We start from the raw sequence: 23,478 nt of genomic DNA, 5'->3' as shown, positions 1-23,478 counted from the left end.
TAAATTCTCAGTTTTTGTTATCCAAAAGAGTCTTTATTTCATCTTCACCCTGAAAGCATTCTGTATCTTTAAGGATATAGAACTCAAGATTGATAGTGTTCTATTTTTTTCTCTCTCTCTCCAGCATTTTTATTGTTTTCGGGTGTGCTTTTCTCTGGCTGCTTTCAAGATCTTTATCTTTGGCTTTTGCAGTTTGAATATGATGTGCCTCTATATAATTTTCTTTGTATTGATCATGCTTGGATTTACTAAGATACTGAATTGACAGTTTTATGTCCTTAGCCAAATTTGGAAAATTTTTGGTCAATATTTCTTCAAATATTTGTCTGTTCTATTCTCCCATTCTTTTCCTTCTGGAAGTACAACTACACACATACTATGTATTTTTATTTCGTCCTATATGTCCCTGAGCCTCTGTTCATTTTACTTCCAGTCATCTTCTCTCTATTATTCAGATTGAATTATTTCTATGAATCTGCCCTCATGCTCAGTAAGTCCTCCTTCCATTACCTCCAACTTGCTATTAGGCCCATTTGGTAAAAATTTTTACTTCCTATATTATATTTTTCAGTTCTAGATTCCCATTTTTTATGGTTTCTATTTCTTTGCTGAGATTTCCTATTAATGTATTCATTATATACATATATACACACACCTTCACTTCCTTGAGTTATAATATGTGCTTTAAATCCCTGTGAACTAAATTCAACACCTGTATCAACTCAGTGTCAGTCTCTAATAATTAAATGCCTTTTCCCTCGAGCATGTCTAGAAACTTTACATTATATTCTGGTCATTGCAAATAGTATTTTGTAGAAACTCTGGAGTCTACTACATTCCTCCCCAAAATATTGACTACTTTAGTAGCAAATAAACTGGACTGGATTCAAACTCTCTTTCCCCTTTGGGAGAGTGAAAACTGAAACCTGTGGTCAACACTTTTAGCCTGAGTTGGGCTGTGTAGTCCATCCTTAAGCAAGAGCTAGACAATTTATCCCCACTGCTGGGTCTCTCTTTTTTTCCAGATTTTCTCCCTCACTTTCCAGTTGGTCCAAATGCACCAAATTCTGTCATCTGAAAGTCTCCATCTGAGTTTCAGCCACCCTTCATGATACCAACCTGGGCATGATCTCAGGTTAAATACCATAGCAAATGGGAAAACCAGGTAGTGACATTTCCCTCTTCTAAATACAGATGACCCTTACCCTCTAGTTTCTGCTTGTTTTTGGTTGCTCACCAGTGCCTCTAGGATATATTCTTTAATATCTTGTCCTGAGTTTATATAGTCAGTATTTGCTGGAGTGTTATAACCAAAAGTAGAATTCTGCATGTTATTTTAGAAAACTAGGTAATAATTCCTTGCTAATTTCAAAAGAGACTAATGGAAAAGAAACCAATGAAAGATAAATGGATTTTATAATGATTTAAAGTACTGCATTTTGCCACATATAATAAGCTCCCGTGTACAATGCGTACCCACGTTTTAATGTGCATTATACCCGGTATTACTATACCCTGGCATGTAATCATTATACCCATGTATAATGCACACCCTTATTCTTCCCTCAAAAATGTGGGCAAGCAGACCCTTATTCTTCCGTCAAAAATGTGGGCAAAAAAGTGCTCATCATACATGGCAAAATATGGTAATGTGGCCTTGGTAGGAATAGTAACTAGAATGTAGGTGTCTGAGGTGTTTGGATAGTAGAGTATCTTAGTGCTTTGGGATTAAAAGCATTCATTTGTCTCTCACACTTCCCAAAAGTTTCTAAAATAACTGTAAAAAATAAATAAGGTGTAAAACCAACAGAGTCACAGAAGTCAAAAGTCAAGATGGCAGCAAGAAAGTTTTGAAGAATGAAAGCCAAATGGATGTGTGAGTAAATACCTAGCAGAATGAAAAAAGGTGAAATAAGGCCTATGTGTAAGTCAGAGGAGTACCTATAAGAGAGGCAGTATGTGCAACAGAATCCCCCAAAGATGCAGGAATCAGAGATTCCAGGTAGTTCTGAAAGCCATGGTGCAGGACAACCTCAAATTCAATGTAAGCAGCAGTGTGACCCTTAACTCCCTCGTTCATCCCACACTAGCAAGTAACAAGCCCCTTCCCAACCCTGCAGGAATTGTAGGTTTACTCTTTAGAGAGTATGAACCACAGAGACCTTACATGCAGGGAAATAGACACACTCACTGGGTGAGGAGTTTAAACTAAAAACAGGAAGCAAAAGTCTGCATGTCAAAACATTAACACCCACCTCCTACCACTCATCAGATCAGCTCCTGCTCTCCAAATGACCCCCAGAACACTTACCTACTCAACAATTCCAGATGACTAGAGGATTTCAGCCCAAGAGAAAGACTTACATGTAGTATGTTGGAGAGCCCTATCAGTGCAACTAAGCGATTCATTTAAAAAGTTCTCACACATGGAACTTCCATTCAGTTTTCTGGGCCATCACTCTCACAATGAAAGGACAAACATTTGAGGAAAGCCTCTAACATGAATGAATGAATGTTGAAGCAAGTCACAAAATTGTCAAGCTTTAGTACATGATTTTTAAAATGGCAGAAGAAGTAGAAAAAAGAAGAAGAAAGAAGGAAGAAGAAGGAGAAGGAGGAGGAGGAGGAGGGGGAGAAAATGAGACCATCACTACCTCACAGAAATGAGAAAAAAGACAGGTAGTAACTGTGCTGAATAACTTAGAGCTTCTAAATTGCACCCAACAACTCAATGATGGCCAGTTCAACTAATAAAAGAGCTAAAAGGATCTGATTCAAATGCCTCAGTTTGCACAGGGAAATTTAAACAGAATGTAGCACAAGCCTTTAAGCACTTCAAAAGGTGAAGTAGGCATAATTATCAAAGGTCAACTTATGTGACATTAATAATTGGGAAAAACAGATCTGACAATAAACTAGAAGGAAACTGACCAGTAAGAGCATTAAAAATTACCCAATGTTCTGAGTAATCACTTATACTCTGAATATTTTTTTAAAAATTCAGACTTCTCCCAAGGAGACTAGTGACCAAACGTCACTAGCAGCAGTCACATCCACTATCCCTAAACTGAGTGTGTAACTTACATCAACACTAAACAAGGTGCACTTTCTCTAAATGATCAGATTTCCTGCCTTTCCTCCACCTTTTTCCTATTTCATGGGACCATTTTCTATATGCCTGAGGTCTACCAGTGACAGCCACCAGCATTTAACTGCTCTGCTATTAGTTACTTGAGAAAAAAGTCAGATATGTCCTTGTGCTTTGGGTTATTTCCTATTTTCCAAAACAAGTCAGCTGCAACGATTAATTAAGATGTAATGATCAACTTTAAGAAGTAGAAAAACACAAGAAAAAACTGCCCCAACTCTTAATTTAAAAAAGAAAGCCAGATAATCCACAAAAATCATGTTTTTGAACCCATCAGTGAGGGGAGGTCATAAGGATACCAATTATCTAAATTCCAAAGAGTAGTAAGTCCCTCTGAGAAGAGACACATGATTTATTTCACCTATGACAAAGCACAGAAAAACATGACATCACTATAAAATATCTGAAATTTTAACAAACTCTTTAAGGACCAAGAGTACACTAGTGACGGGATAGAGCCCTGAGAACCTCAGGCACAAGGAGATTCTGCACCTACTCAACAATTCCTTTTTCACAGTCTCCTACCTCTGGAGATGCTCATGGGAAATAGTGTGAGCAGGGCAGACCTGAGGCTGGCCCACGGGTAGTACAGATATGTAGTACCTGCTCCAGCATTTAAAGGTAGAGCAGCAGTACCAACAAAAGTCCATCTATACCTTGGTTAGCATGAATACAAGGTGGTTATCAGCTATATTGCTGGGATAGGAGGAAGAAATTCACCCATGCCCCAGATTGAACCCTGACATGGCAAAAGGACAATAAAGACTTTTACCCTTGAGTACCTGCACTGATAGCAGGCAAAGATTAGTGGCTGCTGCAAAGGGTAGGAAATACACCTCCTTCATTCTGTACTGACAACTAAGCAAATGCAATCTAAACACTGGAGGAGGGGGGGTAAATACACTCATGCCAGCCTCTGCACTGACATAAAACAGCTCTTTTAGCACTGGAAGAGAGGTAGGGAAATTGCTCACATTCTACACCCTCTGCCCTATCCTCTCCCTCCCTTACTGATATAAGACAAAGCTCAGCTGTTATGTGGGGGGACAAGGCAAAAAAGCTGCCTGAATTCTTGATCCTGCCCTGAGCAGAAGGCAGAGAATATCACCACTGGGGAAGTGACATAAGTATTGAGAAAGCTCAGTCCCTGGGGCTCAGGCGCACAGGAGCTGCCTAAGACAGAAGCTAGAAGGGAAAAATTGCAAAACCCCATCATCCCTCCCCACAAATATTGTACCAAGTAACGAGCAACAGCAGTCTGCTACTGGGAGAGGAGGGGGAACACAAAGAGACACCCTACACAGCTATGTAGGACAAGCTGTCAGCTAAGGGTAGGACAGGAACAATGAGAAAAATCCTCCAGTCCTGCTGGACCCACAAGAAAAACAGGCAGCAGTAACCCACTGTCGAAGGAATTCGAAGTCTGTGGGGCACTGATGGTATCAATACCAACAATAAATACCAAACTCAGCTCAACAACTAACTAGACTAAGTCAACCTAATTGTCTGACAGAAAATGTACACCTATTTCTGAGTATAAATTCTACTCTTTATCTATATGCAATGTGTGACATTCAATCAAAAAGTATGACATATTTTTTCAAAAGATAAAACAATCCATGTCAAGAGAGAAAAACAGCAATACAAACAGACTTAGAGATGGTGCATGCATGGCAACCCTCAAACAGGGACAGTAAAATAACAATTAGTATCTTAAAATATCTGTCAGGATGGCACTTTACAGATGGGAAATTCCAGCTGAGATGAAAGCTATAAAAAAAGAGTGTAGCCCTGGCTGGCATAGCTCAGTGGATTGAGAGCGGCTGCGAACCAAAGTGTCGCAGGTTCGATTCCCAGTCAGGGTACATGCCTGGGTTGCAGGCCATGACCCCCAGCAACCACACACTGATGTTTCTCTCTCTCTCTATCTCCCTCCCTTCCCTCTCTAAAAATAAATAAATAAAATATTTTTTAAAAAAGAGTCTAATGAAGATACTAAAAATAAAAAACATATCAGAATGCAGAATGCCTTTGATGGGCTTATCAGCAGACTCCACACACAAAAAGGAAAGAATTAGTAAACTTGAAGAAAGTTCAACGGAAATTATCAACTGAAAAACAAAGAGAAAAATGAGTAAAAAAGGAGAATGGTGCATCTAAGAGTTACATACGGATCACTACAGTCTAATGTATATGTGACTGGAATCCCAGAAGAAAAGAAGAAAAAGCAAAAGAAATACTTGAGGAGACAATGGGCAGAAATTTTCCAAAATTAATTTGTAAAACCCAAAGCAAAACAAATACAATAAAACCAAATTATAGTCAAAGGGTTGAAAACCAAAGATAAAATCTTACAAGCAGAGGTTAGAGAAGAAAGAAATTTTACCTACTTTGAGAAAAAAGTTAAGAGGGATAGCAGAGTTCTTAATCTATGCAACTAGAAGATTGAATGACATTTTTAAAGTGCTCAGGAGAGGAAAAAACCTGTCAATCTAGAATTTTATTTTATTTTTAAAAGCATTTTATTTATTTATTTTTAGAAAGAGGGGAAAGGAGAGAAGAAGAGAGGGACAGAAACATCAAAGTGTGAGAGAAACATCAATTGGCTGCCTCTCGCACACCCCCAAGCAGGGACCTGGCCCATAACCCAGGCATGGACCCTTACTAGGAATTGAACCAGTGACCTTTCAGTTCATAGGCCAGCACTCAACCCACTGAGCCATACCAGCCAGGGCTCAACCTAGAACTTTATATCCAATAATATATTTAAAATGAAGGCACAAGAAATATGTCTTCAGATGAACAGAAGCTGAGGAAATTCACTGGCAGCAAACCTGCATTACAAGAAATGTTAAAACTAAGTTCTTCAAGGGAAATCTGAGCCAACACAAAGGAATACCAAGCACTGAAAATGGTAAAACTGTGGGTAAATATAAAAGATAAAGTTTTTAGTACCTTAATCTCTTTAAAAGACAAGTGGCTGTCTAAAGCAAAAACAGCAACATATTGTGGGATTTATAGCATATGCAGAAGTAAAATGAAAACCAATAATAGCACAAAGCACAGGAGAGTGAAACAGAAGCACATGGTAAGGTTCTTACACTACATGTGAAATGGTATAATATTATTTGCAAATAGACTGATAAGTAAAATGTATATCATAAATGTAGAACAACTACTAAAATGAAGACAAAGAAGTATAAAGAATTAATAATGTAGATAAAATGGATTCATTAAAATATATTACATCAACAATGAATAAATCCAGGCAGGTAAAGGGTTTATGGAGTTGACTCCATCACTCTTGTAATGTTTTTTTAACTCTGAAATTTTTTTCAAAAGAAAAAGTTAAGTTAAAAATATTTAGTGACCAATGGCCCTTAAGAAATCTTCAATATTTAACCAACCCCACAGTGCACAATTCCCAAAAAGGAAATGAGGCTATATAAAGGAAAGAGAACAAATTATCCCTTCAGGCTATAGCTCACATTCTAAAATGAGGCTCAAAAATGAAAAAAGATCATTAATATATATTCAAAAATCATCCAGAAATAACAGTTTCTGATTAAGGAACTTCTATATACCCTAACTCCAACAGCCAATTATCTGGAAACAGCAAAAAGTGAAAATCCCCAACTGTTTACTATTTTGTGAAATCATTAAGATATCTCTACCATAATGTGGTTTTGAAGTCTTGTACATGATTCAAAGAACATTTATTGACACTCTGGGTCATGCCCTGTGATAAGTGCTAGGGCTAGGGAGAGAAGCAGTGTATTAATATCCTAAAACTCAATTTAAATGGAAAGATATCGTTGAAGATGGTAGAGGAGATGGTGGAAGACACTAACCTCCTCCCAGGACCAATCTGGAATTACAATTGAATTGTAGAGAAATCATTCTGAACAACCAACAGAACACTAGTTGGAGAGAAGGCTCATAAACATGTACAGACAGAAGAAACACTTCACCACACAACACTGGTAGGCAGTGCAGAGGAGGTCTGAAATGGCTGGATGGGCTCTCAAGGCGGCAGCTGAAGTTCTGGAGGAATATTTCAGTGGCTAGAAGGTTCCCCCTGAGAAGTGTAGGGTCTGAACCCCAAGCTGTGCTCCCAAGCCTACAGCACCAGAGTGGAAAAGGAACACAGATAACATCCAGCTGTAAAAAGTAGCAGTGTTTCTGTTGGCCAGGGAGAGATGGCTGGAGACACAAAGAGCCTCTTAAAGGGCCAACACACAAAATTTTGTTTGCAGCCACTTACCTTGGGTTCCAACAGAGGGGAGGGCAAAGTGAACTAGAGACGCTTAAGGACAGTCTGGAGCTGGTGGAGCTGGTGGATCTGGGGAGAGAACTGGAGGAGGAGCTACTAGAGTTCCTGTGCTGAGTCTTCTTCATACTGCAGGAAAATCCCAGTCAGAGCACTCCTCTCCAAATGGCATCAACCTGAGGGAAAACAATAGCCCCACCCACAGGAATTACTCTGCCCCACCTCGCTGTGCTTAAACCAGACTGCTGATTGCAGCTTGATTACATTCAATGGCTGATTAGTTTAATATACAAAATGGTAAATACAAAGAAGCAGCCAAAATGCAAAGACAAAGAAACAGACCTCAAATGAAAGAATAAGAGAATTCTCCAGAAGAACTAGATGAAATGGCGGCAAGTGATTTATCAGAGAGTTTAGAGTAATGATTATAAGGATACTCAACAGCATGAAAAAAGACATGGAATCCATTAAAAAAGGACCAATCAGAAATAAAGAATACCATATCTGAAATAAACAATGTACTGGAAGGAATAAATGGTAGGTTAGATGAAGCAAAGAACAGAATCAGTGTTTTGAAAGACAATGTAGAAAAAAACACCCAGGCAGAGAAACAAAAAGAAAAAAGAATTTTAAAAAAATGGAGAGAGTTTAAGAAACGTTTTGGACAACATGAAGAATAACAACATCCACATCATGGGAATACCAGAAGGAGAAGACAGTGAGCAAGGGATCGAGAACCTATTTGAGGAAATAATGACCAAAAACTTCCCCAATCTGGTGAAGGAAAAAGTCACACAAGTCCAGGAAGCTCAGAGAGTCCCAAACGAGTTGGACCCAAAGAGGCCTACACCAAGATACATCCTAATTAGAATGACGTAGTTTAAAGACAGGGAGAGAATCTGGAAAGCTATAAGAGAAAAGTGGGCAGTTTCCTATGAGGGAACACCAATTAGACTGGCATCTGATTACTCAACAAAAACATTTCAGGCCAGAAGGAAGTAGTGTGAAATATTCAAGGCGACGCAAAGCAAGGACATCCAACCAAGGCTATTTTACCCAGCAAGGCTATCATTTGAAATTGAAGGAGAAATAGGGAGCTTCCCACATAAGAAAAAGCTAAAGGAATGTGTTAACACCAAACCAGTATTGCAGCAAATGTTAAAGGGCTAACTTTAAGAAGAAGAAAAAGAGAAAGAAAGAAAAAGAAGGAAAACAGTCTAACAATAAAATGGCACTATGTAAGTATCTATCAACAATCACCTTAACTATAAATGGCTTAAATGTTCCAATGAAAAGACAGAGGGTAGCTGAATAGATAAGGAGACAAGACCCATATATATGCTGCCTTCAAGAGACCTATCTCAGATCAAAAGATATACAAAGACTAAAAATAAAGGGTTGGAAAAAGATATTTCATGCAAATGAGAAAGAAAAAATGCTGGGATAGTAGTACTTATATCTCACAAAATAGACTTTAAAACCAAGGCTACAGTAAGAGACAAAGAACACTACATAATGATAAAGGGAACAATCCAACATGAGGTTATAACCCTAGTAAAGATTTACGCACCCAACATAGGAGCACCTAAATAGGTCAAACAAATCTTGAGGGATGTAAAAGGAAAGACTGACAGAAATATAGTCATGGTGTGGGGATTTTAACACACCATTGACTTCAATGGATAGATCTTCCAGGCAGAAAATCAACAACCTTATACAGCAAGCAGCCTTATATGACACACTAGATCAAATAAATTTAAATTTGATATCTTCAGAGGATTTCACCCCAAAGCAGCAAACTATGCATACTTTTTAAGTGCACATGGAACATTTTTTAGGATAGACCACCTATTGGGACACAAAACAATTCTCAATAAATTTAAGAAGATTGAAATCGTATCTAGCATCTTCTCTGACCACAATGCTATGAAACAAGAACTTGAGCACAAGAATACTGGAAAAACACTCAAGGACTTGGAAGCTAAATAACATGTTATTAAGCAATGAATGGGTCAACAATGAGATCAAGGAAGAAATCAACAGACACTTTGAAACAAATGTAAATGAGGACACAACAATCCAAAACCTATGGGATACTGGGAAAGCAATCCTAAGAGGGAAATTCATAACATTACATGCCTATCTCAAAAAAACAAGAAAAAAGCTCAAATAAACCATCTAACTTCACACTTAAAAGAACTTGAAAGAACAACAAACAAAGCCCAAAGTGAGTAGAAGGAAGGAATTAATGAAGATCAGAATGGAAATAAATGAAATAGAGTCTAAAAAAACCATACAAAAGATCAATGAATCCAAGAGCTTTTTTTTTTGAAAAGATAAACAAGATTGACAAACCTTTAGCCAGACTCACCAAGAAAAAAAGAGAAAGGATTCAAATAAATAAAATCAGAAGTGAAAGAGGAGAAATAACTGACACCAAAGAAATATAAAGAATTGTAAGAAAATATTATGAATAATTATATGCCAACAAACTGGACAACGTGAAGAAAATGGATATTCCTAGAAACATATAATCTTCCAAAAATAAACTAGGAAGAATCAGAGAATCTGAATAAACAGGTTACAACTAGTGAACCTGAGCCAGTAATCAAAAACTCCCAACAAACAAAAGCCCTGGACCAGATGGCTCACAGGTGAAGTTTACCAAAGATTCCATGAAGAACTAATACCTCTACTTCTCAAACTATTTCATAAAATTTAAGAGGATGCAAGGCTCGAAATCTTATTGTATGAGGCTAGCATTATCCTAATTCCAAACCCAGATAAAGACACTACAAAAAAAAAAAAAAAGAATATTACAGGCCAATATCTATGATGAACATAGATACTAAAATCCTCAACAAAATATTAGCAAAGCAAATACAGCAATGCATCAAAAAGATCATACACCATGACCACACAGGATTTATTTGGTGAATGAATAGTTGGTACAACATTCACAAATCAATAAATGTTATTCACCACATAAACAAAATGAAGGATAAAAAACATGATCATATTCATAGATGCAGAAAAAGCTTTTGATAAAATCCAGCACCCATTTGTGATCAAAACTCTCAGCAAAGTGGGAATACAGGGAACATACCTAAACATAATAAAAGTCATATATGATAAACACATTGCCAGCATCATACTTAATGGGCAAAAAATACAAGCATTCCCCTTAAGAGCAGGAACAAGACAGGGATGTCCACTTTTACCTCACTTATTCAACATGGTACTGGAAGTCCTAGCCACAGCAATCAGATACGAAGAACTAAGACATTCAAATTGGAAAGGAAGAAGTAAAACTATCTTTATTTGTAAAGTAGTAGATGACATAATACTTTACATAGAGAACCCCAAAAATTCTATCAAGAAACTACTAGAACTGATAAATGGATTCAGCAAAGTAGCAGGATACAAAATTAATATCCAGAAATCAGTTACATTTTTATATGCCAATAATGAACTAACAGAAAGGGAAATTAAGAAAACAATCCCATTCACAATTGCTTCAAAAAGAAAAAAATACCTAGGAATAAACCTAACCAAGGGTGTAAAAGACCTGTATGTGGAAAATTACAGGATAATGAAGAAAGACACTGAAGAAAGAATCTGAAGAAGATACAAATAAGTGGAAGCACATACCCTGTTCATGGATAGGGAGAATTATCACCACTAAAATGTCCACACTACCCAAAACAATCTACAGATTCAATGTCATCCCTATCAAGATTCCAATGACGTATTTCACAGAACTAAAACGAGTATTTCAAAAATGTATACAGAACCACAAAAAGCCCCTCGTGGCAACAGCGATCCTGATAAAGAACAAAGTTGGAGGAATCATGCTACCTAATATCAAATTATACTACAAGACCATAGTTTTCATCAAAACAGCATGGTACTGGCACAAAAACAGACACATACATCAATGGAACAGAATAGAGAGCCCAGAAATAAACATTTATAGTCAAATAATATTTGACAGAGGAAGCAAACACACACAATGGGCTAAAGATAGCTTATTCAATACATAGTGTTGGGAAAATTGGACAGATTCATGCAGAAAAATGAAACCAGACCATCCTCCTACACCACACACAAGAATAAATTCAAAATGGATCAAAGACTTAAATGTTAGACTTGAAACCATAAAAATTCTAGGAAAAAACTTAGGAAGAAAATCTTGGCTATTGCTCGTAGAAATTTTTTATCAGATATATCTCCCCAGGCAAGGGAAATAAAAGAAAAAATAAACAAATGGGACTATATCAAACTAAAAATGTTTTGCACAGCAACGGAAATCATCAACAAAATAAAAAGACAACTCACAGAATAGGAGAGCATATTTGCCAATACATTTGATAAGGGGTTAATATTCAAAATTTACATAGTACTTAAAAAACTCAACACCAAATAAACAACCCAATTAAAAAATGGGCAAAGGTCCTGAATAGGCACTTCTCCTAAGAGAACATACAGATGGTCAATACACATATGAATAGATGTTCAATATCACTAATCATCAGAGAGATGCAAATGAATCCATGAGATACTATCTCACACCTGTCAGAATAGCTATTATCAATAAATCAACCAACAACAAGTGCTGGCAAGGATGTGGAAAAAGGGGAACTCTTTTGCACTGTTGAGGGGAATGCAGACTAGTGTAGCCACTGTGGAAAGCAGTATGGAGATACCTCAAAAAATTAAAAATGGATCTACCTTTTGACCTAGCAATCCCACTTCTGGGAATATAGCTAAAAGAATCCAAAAGAATATAAGCATCCCTATGTTCATGGCAGTGTTATTTACAATCACCAGGATATGGAGGCAGCCCAAGTGTCCATCAGTAGATGAGTGGATAAAACAATTACGGGACATTTACACAATGGACTATTACTCAGCCATAAAAAGAAGAAAATTTTACCCTTTGAGACAGTACGGATGGACCTGGAGAATGTAAGTGAAAGAAGCCAGTCAGAGAAAGACAAATACAATATGATTTCACTCATATGTAGAGTTTAATGAACAAACTGAACTAACAAGCAAAACAGAGACAGACTCATAGATGGAGAACAGATGACAGCTAGTAGGGGTGTGGGTTAAGGGGTGGAGCAAAAATGAAAAATGTCTCATGGATATGGACAATAGTGTGGTAATTGCTCGGGAAAGAGGGTATAAGGGGACTAAATGGTGATGGAAAAATACAATAAAGATTAAAAAAGTGCAAAAGAAAGAAGAAAGGGAGGGAGGGAGGGAGAGGGGGAGGGAAAAAGGGAGGCAGGCCCAAAAATGTTATAGTTATTCTAACAGAGGTCCTACGCTAAGTGCTGAGGATGAAAGCAAAGTCAGAGAGGGCCAGAGTCAGGTCTTCAAAAATGAGGAGACTGAAAGGAAGAAGCTTTTGGCAGAAATAGAGGAAAGAACTAAGGTTGCCAAACAATGTAGGATGAGCAACTAACTGCCCAACATCACAGAGGAGGCTGGAGAGAATAAGGGCACATAGAGGGACTACCCTTAGAAAAGGGAGTGTCTTAGAAGGAATGGTGTCTTTGTAGGGAGGATGTCCTGATGCAAGAGAAAGGGAAGAATACAGACATCTCTAGCTTTATGTTCCTTATATTCACAATGCGTGTGTGTGTTGTCTTCCCCTCTCTCTCATATAGTCATGCCACCCAACCTTTGCACAGGCTTTTGCTGGAGCCTGGAATATTATTTCCATTGCTCTTTGCCTAGTTAATTCCCATTTATCCTTCACATCTAGGCTCAATCTTCTGCAGTCTTCACCAGCACAGCATCTCTCCCCTTCACAATATCCAGCAGACTTGAATAATACTCATGTTCCCCTCCAGATTGGAAATTACATAAGAGCAGGGGCCACCTCTGTTTTAAATTTCCATGTTACCCCCCAGAACCTGGTACAGTACATGACACATAGCAGACCCTTTAGAAATAAATTAAATAAATGAACCAAGATAGAGAAAAAGTTACAATCTCTTTTCTACTTTTTATGAATGACAACTATACACAAAGTCACAAAAAGTAAAGCTACATTTCATTAAATTACTAAAATTAAAAACTGTCTCAGAAGGATATCTTGTATGACTGTTAATTAGCAATGTTAATTAGCACAAGGGAAGAACTGCAAGTAATAGACATCCCGTGCTAATCTCTTAATGAATGAGTTTACACATGGCACTCAAAGTAAGTAATACACAAATGCTAAACTAGGATTAAATCTAGAATTGAATATGGCAAAACAGAAGAGTATACAATTTAAGCATAACAGCTGAGACCCAGGCTGCCTAGGTTAAAACAGAGGCTCCATACTCATTAGTTATGTCTTTGGCAAATCACTTTACTCTCATTAATGTTTTCTCTACCAGCACCCACTCCCCTTCCAGCAATAAGGTCAATTTGTTTTTCCAGGAGCCATGCCCTCCCCAGCTCTCAGTCATGTGTGCCCCAGTTTGGCCCCAACGAGGCTATAGGATGAAGCTTGTGACCTCGGTTTAAGGGATTAAGTTCATCATTTTCCCCTAAATAGAATTATTGTCACAGCAATGTGAACATGATCAAAACTGTGGGATGCAGAGCTTTGACATAGCTCAAATCCAAGACTTGAATTTTAGCTATTAGGTAAATAAAACAGAACCTGACAATAACGAGTGGGAGAGTTGCTGTGATCATCTTTCTGTTGCTATAAAGAGTTCGAAAATGAAGCAATCCCAGAAGGGAAGCAAAGATAGCGTGAGAGCAGGTCCTGGGGACACTATCTGAACTCTGCACCAACCTTCACCTCAAGTCAGTTCCACCTGTGACTCTGTAGTCAGTTTTTGTTTTCTACCAAACCAGGTTAGACTGGAGCATCTGCCAGTTCTATCCATGAGTCCCCACTGAAATACTTTCTTAGCTTCAATTTCCTCCCTTGGAGAGTAAGAATTCTCCTAGCTTCAGGACCCTCATCTGTGAAGTAGAATACCTATCTACTTCATAGATTTGTTATGAAAATCAAACAGTACACAGCACAGGTCTGACAGACACATCATCAATCTGCTAAGATATTTAAAAACAGAGAACACTCCTTATAAAGAGTACTGAGCTATGTATGTGGTTTCAGTTTAAAACGAAAATTATATGTCCAGGTACTAAGTTCAAGTAAGCAAAGGGATAATGGCAACAGCTATGACCTAAGTTGGGATAAACATCACAACACTGAATTTGCCATTCTCAAGCAATTCACACATTCACCAGGAATATAATGAGAGCTATTCCAAATTATCTCTATAAATATATTGATGCCAAAGCTGAAGGAAGAAACTCTTAAAATAGCCACCTCCCTGATAACAATAAGACTGGTCAATAGACATATGAGAAAATGATCAATGTCACTCCTCAACAGAGAAATGCCAATTAAAACTACAATGGGATATCGCCTCATGCCTGTTAGAATGGCTATCACCAATATATCAACAAACAAGTGCTAGAGAGGATGTGGAGAAAAGGGAACTGTTGGTGGGAATGCAGACTGGTATAGCCACTGTAGAAAGCAGTATGGAGTTTCCTCAAAAAATTAAAAATAGAACTGCTTTATGACCCAGCAATTCCATTTCTGGGAATATATCCAAAGAAACCTGAAACACTAGTTCAAAAGAATATATGCACCCCTACGTGCACCCTTAATATTAAAACATTATTTGCAACAGCCAAGATCTGGAAACAGCCCAAGTGCCCATTAGTAGATGAGTGGATAAAAAAACTGTGGTACATTTACACAATGGAATACTACTTGGCCATAAAAAGAAGGAAATCTTACCTTTTGTGACAGCATGGATGGACCTGGAAATTATTATTCTCAGTGAAATAAGCCAGTCAGAGAAAGACAAATACCATATGATCTCATTGATCTGTGAAATCTAATGAAAAAAATAAACTAACAAACTAAAAAAGAAGCATGGACACATGGAACAGACTGACAGCTGTCAGAGGGGAGGAGAGTTGGGGGGCTAGATGAAAGAAGGTGAAGGGATTAAGTAAATATATATATATATTATATTACTTATATATATAGATATATAATGATGTTTTGTTGAGTTGTACACTTGAAACCTGCACAGTTTTGTGACCCAATGTTACCCCAATAATTTTTTTTAAAAAGATTAGAAATAAATGAAACAGAAAATGGACAAGCAATGGAGAAAATCAAAACCAAAAGTTATACAAATTTGTAAACTTCTAGTAAGACTGATTAAGGAAAAAAAAGAGAAACCAAAAATTAGCACTATCAAGAATAAAAGCAGGAATACCATAATAGGACCTACATACAATAAAGATATAAATAAGGGAATATTGCAAATAATTTTTTGCCAATATGATCAATAACTGGGATGAAATGAACAAATTCACTAAAAAATAACATAGAAACTGACATAAGAACAGCAGAAAATTTGAATAATCCTATATCTTTGTTTAAAATTGAATTTGTAATCCAAAAATGTCCCATGAAGAACATTTCAAAATGTTGGCTGAAGTCTGTTCAAACACCTGAGGGTCAGATGAGGCACTGAGACCACAATATTTTTCCTCTGTTCAGTTTTTAGTGACTGAAGGGAAGTAGGGAGAGAGGAAGAGTTATAAAGAAAAAAAAAAGGAAGAGACTGAATGACAGTTAAGCAGATCAAGAGAAAGTAAAACAAAGCAAAGAGTTTTGGATGTTAGTAGGACAGAACTAACAAAATCAGCAAAGACTGGATTATCTGCATCAATGGTGTCAAATGGGCAATCTGAAAAATCTATGGATTGGATTAGAAATGGATGAAATGAATAAAGGAAATGGTGCCTGTAGAAATGTTGATTTGTATCCTAAAGCAAGTGATAGTGGAACAGAGTTGTTCAAATTTCCGCTGTCAAAAAAAGAAGTAATGAGGATAATACACGAAGCAGACGAACCACAGAATAACTGAGCTGTGAGAGTAATGCATTATTGTTTCCATATGCTCTCTATTACTATGATAATATATCCTACTAGAAATTAAAACATTAGTTCCAAATTTGAAAAGCTGTTCCTAGAAGAAAAGTTTCAGATAGGAAAAGTTTCTCTGTTAGAAAAAAATAATAATGCAGATTCTCAAAACAGAATTAAAGCAGGGAGCTGAGGAAAACTATAGAAAGGAACTTGTTTGAAAAAGCAGCTCTATTCTTGGTGGGTTTGGATCTAACCTAAAAGGTATAAACTTACTTTACTTTATTATTACTGCAGTATAAATGCAAAAGCCTAAAGACATAGTCAATTCTCTTTATGCACAGCAGTTAAGTTCTACAGGCGCACTGTGAATACTGAGCTAGTGAATACTGAACTGTTGCTCTTTGGGGAAAATACAAGGTTAGGTTACTGAGAGCATCTGGTCACAACCTTTTTTTGTGAAAAAATTAACACTTAACCTTGTCTAATGTATGTTTCTGTTTAAAGAAACTTTATTTGATATGTAATGTTGATTCTCGAACACTGAACTCACAGCCAACAGCACTGCATTTCATGCCTGAACAAGGCTTGCCTAACAGGTGTTTTCTCCATAAGGCATATTAGAGCCTTCTTACGACAGTACTTCAGTATTATCCTCAGGCTGCTTTAAACAGCAAAGTCACCAATAAAAAGCACAAAATGTGAAAACCATGGCAGCAAACAGACTGCAAAAGAGAGACCTGTGCTTACAGTATGAACACAGAAACAAGAAGTCAGAGCATCGCCCTGTTTGTCCTCAGACACAGACAACATGTATTTTTGTTGCACTGTGCAGGACTGTGAATGTCTGAAAGCACTGTGAGTTATGGATCTAGGGTTACACACAGATTTTAGCGAGTAGGCAAGATTGGAATCCACATGTAATGAGGATCAACTGTATTCACAACTTACACGAACACTGAGTCAATCTTAAAAAGGTTTCCTATCAGTGAACCTAGAAATCTAGGAAGCTATGATAAAAATAATAGGGCTATACACTACTTCTTAGAATAAATTTTCTATCATTTTAAAATATGAAACAAGAAAAACACCAACTCATTCAAAGTCAGTTTTTCAGGGGTGACAAGCAGACCTCTTTAATATACTAGTATATGCCAATCAGCTTTAGAAGAAATCAAAGCTAGTTCATTTCTAAGTTATAAATTAAATCCCATTTGGAAAACTTGACCCACTAAATTTTTTAAAACAGGGCCACCAGTCTATTGACTGTATTAACTATTTCTCAATACCATTTATTCAAATGGACTGCTGGTCAGGCCACACTTGCCCTCACCCTCATGAAGATCAAAGGCTGTACCACACTGCCAAATGATGATTTCAAAACTCAACACATCATTACCCACACTGACTACATACTATAGCAAAATACATCACAGAAAACAAAGTCTGAACTCTCACAGACGAGCAATTTAGACGTTTGCTCAAAGCTTTACATGTTTGTAAATCACCATTAGTTCTTAAGAGAGGGAGAAATAGCAGTAGGCAGAAAATCACAAAAGCATAATGAATTAATGGTAAATTCAACAAAGCTTTTGAAAAAGCATTATTTCCCCCATCCATTCCCTCAATGTTCCAATGAACTGTCATTGCACCAAAGGGATTATTACATAGAGAGAATGGTGAGAATTAAATGAACAAATTAGGAGCTCCATTATTACCTGCCTTACAGAATGCCCACCTTTCATAGTTCACACATTTCAGTCTGCTGCCAGCCCAGCCCTCTTTTTACAACATCATTTCTAGGAACATGACCAGACTCAGTACATGTGAACATCAAGAAGAAACACTCCTATATTCACCACTTCCCCCTCCAAAGAAAACAGTCTCCAAAATATTACTGATAAAAACCCAAATGAAAGTCTGTGTTTTCTAAGATTTCTTGAAGAGAAAAATTGTGTCTCCCACAACTACCCAATCAGCTGAATTTTGACCTGATCTAAAAAAGAGGCAATAGTTAAATGTTAATTTACTAAAGTAAAGGAAGAATTTAATACTTAAAAGAATGATACCATGATACTATGCTTCTCTGTGCTACAGCTTTGACTCAAATGTAGGTCCAAACATTATCTCTGACCTATAAGCTAATTCTGGCATGCATTCCCCCTTTTAAGAAGGTATTGTCAACATTTTAAATTAGAACAACTAAGAAGAAAAAGTCAATTACATTTACTCATATGCTTTCTTTTACTTTCATTTAGGAGCACGTTAGAAATTAACAGTAATCTGTTTGATTCATATTCATCCTAACTTTCCAGTGCCTTTGTCAACATCCTGGTTGACCTATTGCCACTTGAACTTCTGCAGTGAGCTAAATGCCTTCCTAGACCTGTCTCAATTCACTACACCCACCTCCAGACTGATCATTCCAAGGCACACTCGAATCACTGCCCCCACATTCAAATACCTCCCATAACTCACACTGTCATCTAAACTAAGAACACGAAGTCCTTCTCAGCCTGGCTTTCAAGGCCCTCTACAATCTGATCTAACATACCTTGCTCCAACAGTTAACCCAAGCTCCAGAACATACCTCAAACTTTTCTGGGCCTCTACACTTGTTTAGACCTTTCCCTCTACTAGATGTACCTACTCCTCATTTCTGTTGAAATCCTGTCCGCTTCACAGCTTATCTCTACCACAAAGCATCTGTGGTTTTCCTAACCCACATATCTCCCTCTTTTCAATCTGCTACTACTTTCTGTATAGCCCTCTACAGTACTTCACTCAGACTTGTCTAACAGTCACTTATCCTCTTCTATGAGAGTTGAAAATCCAAGGTCAGGGCCTGTACTGAATGTGTTTCTGGATAAAATACAAAAACAAACTCATCAAAAAGGTAAAAAAATAAAACGAGAAAAAGACATATCTTACTTTGACAAAGAGGAAAAAGGCCTTATTATTAATAGAGTAGGAAAAACTCTCCAACAGACACTTGTAAAAAATCTATCCTTAAATCAACACTTTACCAGAAGAGGTGCAATGCATTCACATCAGTACAGAAGATATGTAACTGGGATCACTGTGTATTTCGAACACAGCAAACCCGTCCCTTATCCCATTAATACACTAAGTGAATAATAAAGTATGACTATATTATAATAGTGCCTCATTTATCTCATATCACTAGGATATGAGGAGCTTACATAAGTGAGTTTTCTGGAGAAGAGGCTTCCTACTGAAGAAACAGATCAGACACGCCTGTAGCCTGGGCCAGCTGAGAGATGCTCCTGGGAAACTGAACCCCCAGTGCACCCAGTCAAGCAGAAAACACACAAGCAGAGTGGGAAGGTCATTTTGTGCCAGTTACTTGTACCTGGTAAACAGATAGGCAGCAGGGAGGAAGGGCAGGGAAGGTATTAAAACCCTATCAAATGACAAAAGGAATGTTTGCATGGCAGAATCCTCATTCCAAGGTGTTGGTCCTATCCATGGTTGCACCTCCCTGAGAAATAGAGGGGAGTTAAGCAGCTGTTCTTCTGTCTGGGAACAAGTTACATCACCACCAACTGAAAGATTCCATGCTTTTTTGCCACTGAAAAAAATTCACACTCTGATTATTTCTGTTATGGGTTGAATTGTGCACCCCAAAATTCATATGTTGAAGCCCTAACCACCAGCACTACTCAACATGACATTATTTGGATATAGGGTCAGTGAAGATGTAACTAGATGAGGTCAAACTGGAATAGGGTAATGAAATAAGACTGGTCTTCTTATAAAAACAGAAAATCTGGGCACAACTACACAAGGAGAATGCCACGTGAAGATGAAGGCAGAAATTGGGCTGGTGCTTCTACAAGCCAAGAAACTCCAAAGATTGGCAGCAGACCACCAGAAGCTAGGCAACAGGCATGAACAGATTCTCCTCCACAGCCCTCAAAAGGAACCAACCCTGCCAGCACCTGAACTCAGACTTTTAGCCTCCAGAGTGGTGAGACAATAAATTGCTGTTGTTTAAGCCACCCAGTCTATGGCACTTTGTTTGGGCATCCCTACCAAACAAATTGGGATCTACTGTGTTTTCCATTATCATATCACACTGTGACAATCACACACCTCTTTAAGAAACCAAAGTTCTTAAATATGAACAGTGTTGCATTCAATCAACAAACAAACATGGATGACTTGCACGTGCCAGGCACCAAGGACAGAGCAGTAAACTACATGGTCTCTGCCTTCATATGTGTTACTGCAATTAGGAAAACTGACAACAAGGCTAAGACATGTGATGAAAAGTTACAATTGCGGTAACAGCAATAACTGGCACACTTCCAACAGAGCACAGTGGGCATGTAAACCACATCTGAAGGACTCAAGGAAATCACAATGTAAAAATATTCTGTAACACCCAGTTTATGTAGAATAATGTTCTACTTTAGTGCCTTATAACAGAATATAACATCACAATGGAGGCACATTGTACAGTTCTGTACCCTTTGAATGGTTTGCTCCCAGGTAGATGCTGGGTTGTTGGATACTGGTAGGTTTGCTTTTATTAGCTAACCTCTTATTTCTCTGCTCACTTTCTCCAATCAACCCATTTCTACTTTGGAGCTTTTAATTTTCCATGGGACAGAAAAATCAGGTAACTAATACAGCTAAGAAATATACATTAAATAGTAAAGGTGGCTATAAGTAAGAACTGAAGATTTAGCTTTAATGTGGGCTTTCTAATTAACTTTAGATTCTGAGAGACATTTTTTCTGACAAAATTCTGTTATAAGGCACTAAAGTAAAACATTATTCTACATAAACTGGGTGTTACAGAATAATTTTACTACTTCCATATAAATTGATTGGCAAACACTTGTTTTCTTTCAAAGGGAAGAAAAGTTATGGAAGAAATAATGTAAAAAGTTATGAAGGGAAGAAATACTGTCCAAAGTTGGAATTATATAACTTATTGCCCAGCATAAGGCACATTTCTATTATCTAACTGTGAATCACACCACCAAATAACAGGAAGCATTACGACAGAAAGCATTACAACTTATCACCAAATAACAGGAAGCATGACAATAGGAAGACACAGCCCAAACTTTCTGCAGTACTTCATAAATACCACCTACCTCTTATGCATATCCAACAATCATCTTTTGTGTTGTGTTTTTTAAGTTCTTCTTCAGTTACTTCAATTAACCTGCCTTTTAATCCTGTTAGGTCCTTCCCACTTTTGGTCAGTCGAATCCAATCCATAAGACTTCTGCCCTGTTTTAGAGGTACCTAAGAAAGGAAAAGGGAAGAATTAAATGTGGCTTCTTCAAGTTAGTTGATTTTCCTTTCCCTCCTGCTGCTTGTCTTCAGGCTACTTCATTACAATTAAAAAAAAAAAAAGGTTTTATTTATTTATTTTTGGAGGGGGAAGGGAGGAAGAAAGAGGCAGAGAGAAATATCGACATGTGAGAGAGACATCAATTGGCTGGCTTTTGCACATGCCCTGATTTTGGAGAACCCAGTCGTGTGACCTGACCGGAATTGAACCAGTGACCTTTCTCTTCGTAGGATGACACTCAACCAACTGAGCCACACTGGTCAGGGCTACTTCATTACTCTTATTCCCATTCAAAAGAATAAAAAAAAGGCAAATCTAACAATTTCACAAATACTCTTTATAGCTTGAGGAGGTCATACAAAATCATTTTTTACAACAGAACAGAAATGTTCACCTTAATGGTAACAAGAATAGTATTAAACTTGGAATCAGAAAACAACTTTTGGTCCTGGCACTATCACTAATACATGATAGTTGCTTACCAATTTGGGCCAACATTTCTTTGCCTTAAATATCAAGAGAGATTTGATAGAAGAAATTATAAACAACTGGCTAAAGTTGGCTTTCTGGATTGTTAATATACACAGGACACTGGAAATCATGAGGCAGCAATTAATTTTCTAAGAATCCACTGAGAAACCAAGGTTATCAAATAACAGAAAATAATAAAACTAACACTCTAGGGAAGGGGGTAAATTGGCTCATACCTGTTTCTTCATAGCCCTTCAGCTAAGAATGGCTTTCACATGTAATAGTGGTGGTGGTGGTAAAATGACTAAATGCTTACGTGACCTCTGAAGTCTAACATATTTATTATCTGGCCCTTTGCAGAAAAGTTTGTCTATCCTTGTCTAGCGGATTTAATAACAAAATGTTTGGTTTCTTGTGTCCTTTTTCCCCAAAATACCTTTTCAGGACTTTTAGGTACTTATTAATGCTTTAACCAGTTAAAACAATCTGGCAGAAATTTTCAAGACATCCCTGTAAGATAGGACTACTGTCTAAACTTGTGTAACTAGTTTATAACACAGGACAAGAGGAATGTTTAATGTAAATGCAGGCACATTCAAGGAAGTTTACTGCTACAGATTGAAATCCTAAACCCTAATGTGACATTAATTAGGAATTGGGGCGTTTGGTAGGTGAGTCAGTCATAAGGGCAGTCTTCATGAATGGTTTCCATATTTAGATAAAAGTGGCCTGAGAGAGATCCCTCACCCCTTCCTGTCCTGTGAGGACCTGGAAAAAGTCAGTAATTGTTGAGATCACCAGAGGTGACCGCGGAACACTGTGGATGGCTCGTCAACAGGCGAGAAAAACATACACAGAGACAACCAGGTCCTGTGGGGAAGTAGGAACAAAATGGCCACTATCTCTGGTGGGGAGAGCACCGTTCCCCCTCCAGAGACGCTTTTTATTGGTTTCATTTGCGTAAGAAGTCAGGTAAGGATCAAACAATAGATAACAAGGAAGTCTGAGGGCCTATTTTGAGTCAGGATCAAAGAGCTGTAAAACTTTAAGGAACAAACTTACTTTTTCCTTGGACCCTTATCATTCAGCTGAGAGCACTGTAAACAAAGCAGGTTTCACAGGATTTTACATATTCTTTCTTAGGCCTGATCACCCAGGGAACCCGCCCTTTTCAGCACAGAGCTGCACCACCCTGTCATTGTTTCAGGCTTAAGTGGAGCAAGGCAAGTAAGGCAGCCAAGGGATAAGGAGATTTTCTCCCAGACAACGAGGACTCAGGCTATATC

General features: G+C 37.6%; 1 protein-coding gene across 2 annotated transcripts in view; it reads right to left on the bottom strand.

Annotated features, from left to right (window-relative positions):
• LOC114495292 (cytochrome b5 reductase 4) overlaps window positions 1-23,478 on the bottom strand; it is an 84,405-nt gene that overhangs the window by 57,567 nt on the left and 3,360 nt on the right. For both annotated transcript variants that reach the window (XM_028510526.2, XM_036024426.1), the window contains exon 2: window positions 21,519-21,672. In XM_028510526.2, coding sequence (XP_028366327.1) covers window positions 21,519-21,672 — 154 coding nt within the window. The remainder of the gene's footprint in view (window positions 1-21,518; window positions 21,673-23,478) is intronic.

This window comes from Phyllostomus discolor, chromosome 4 (assembly GCF_004126475.2).
Source record: "Phyllostomus discolor isolate MPI-MPIP mPhyDis1 chromosome 4, mPhyDis1.pri.v3, whole genome shotgun sequence".
NCBI classification, from domain to species: domain Eukaryota; kingdom Metazoa; phylum Chordata; class Mammalia; order Chiroptera; family Phyllostomidae; genus Phyllostomus; species Phyllostomus discolor.
This window is presented reverse-complemented; position numbering and strand designations above follow the sequence as displayed.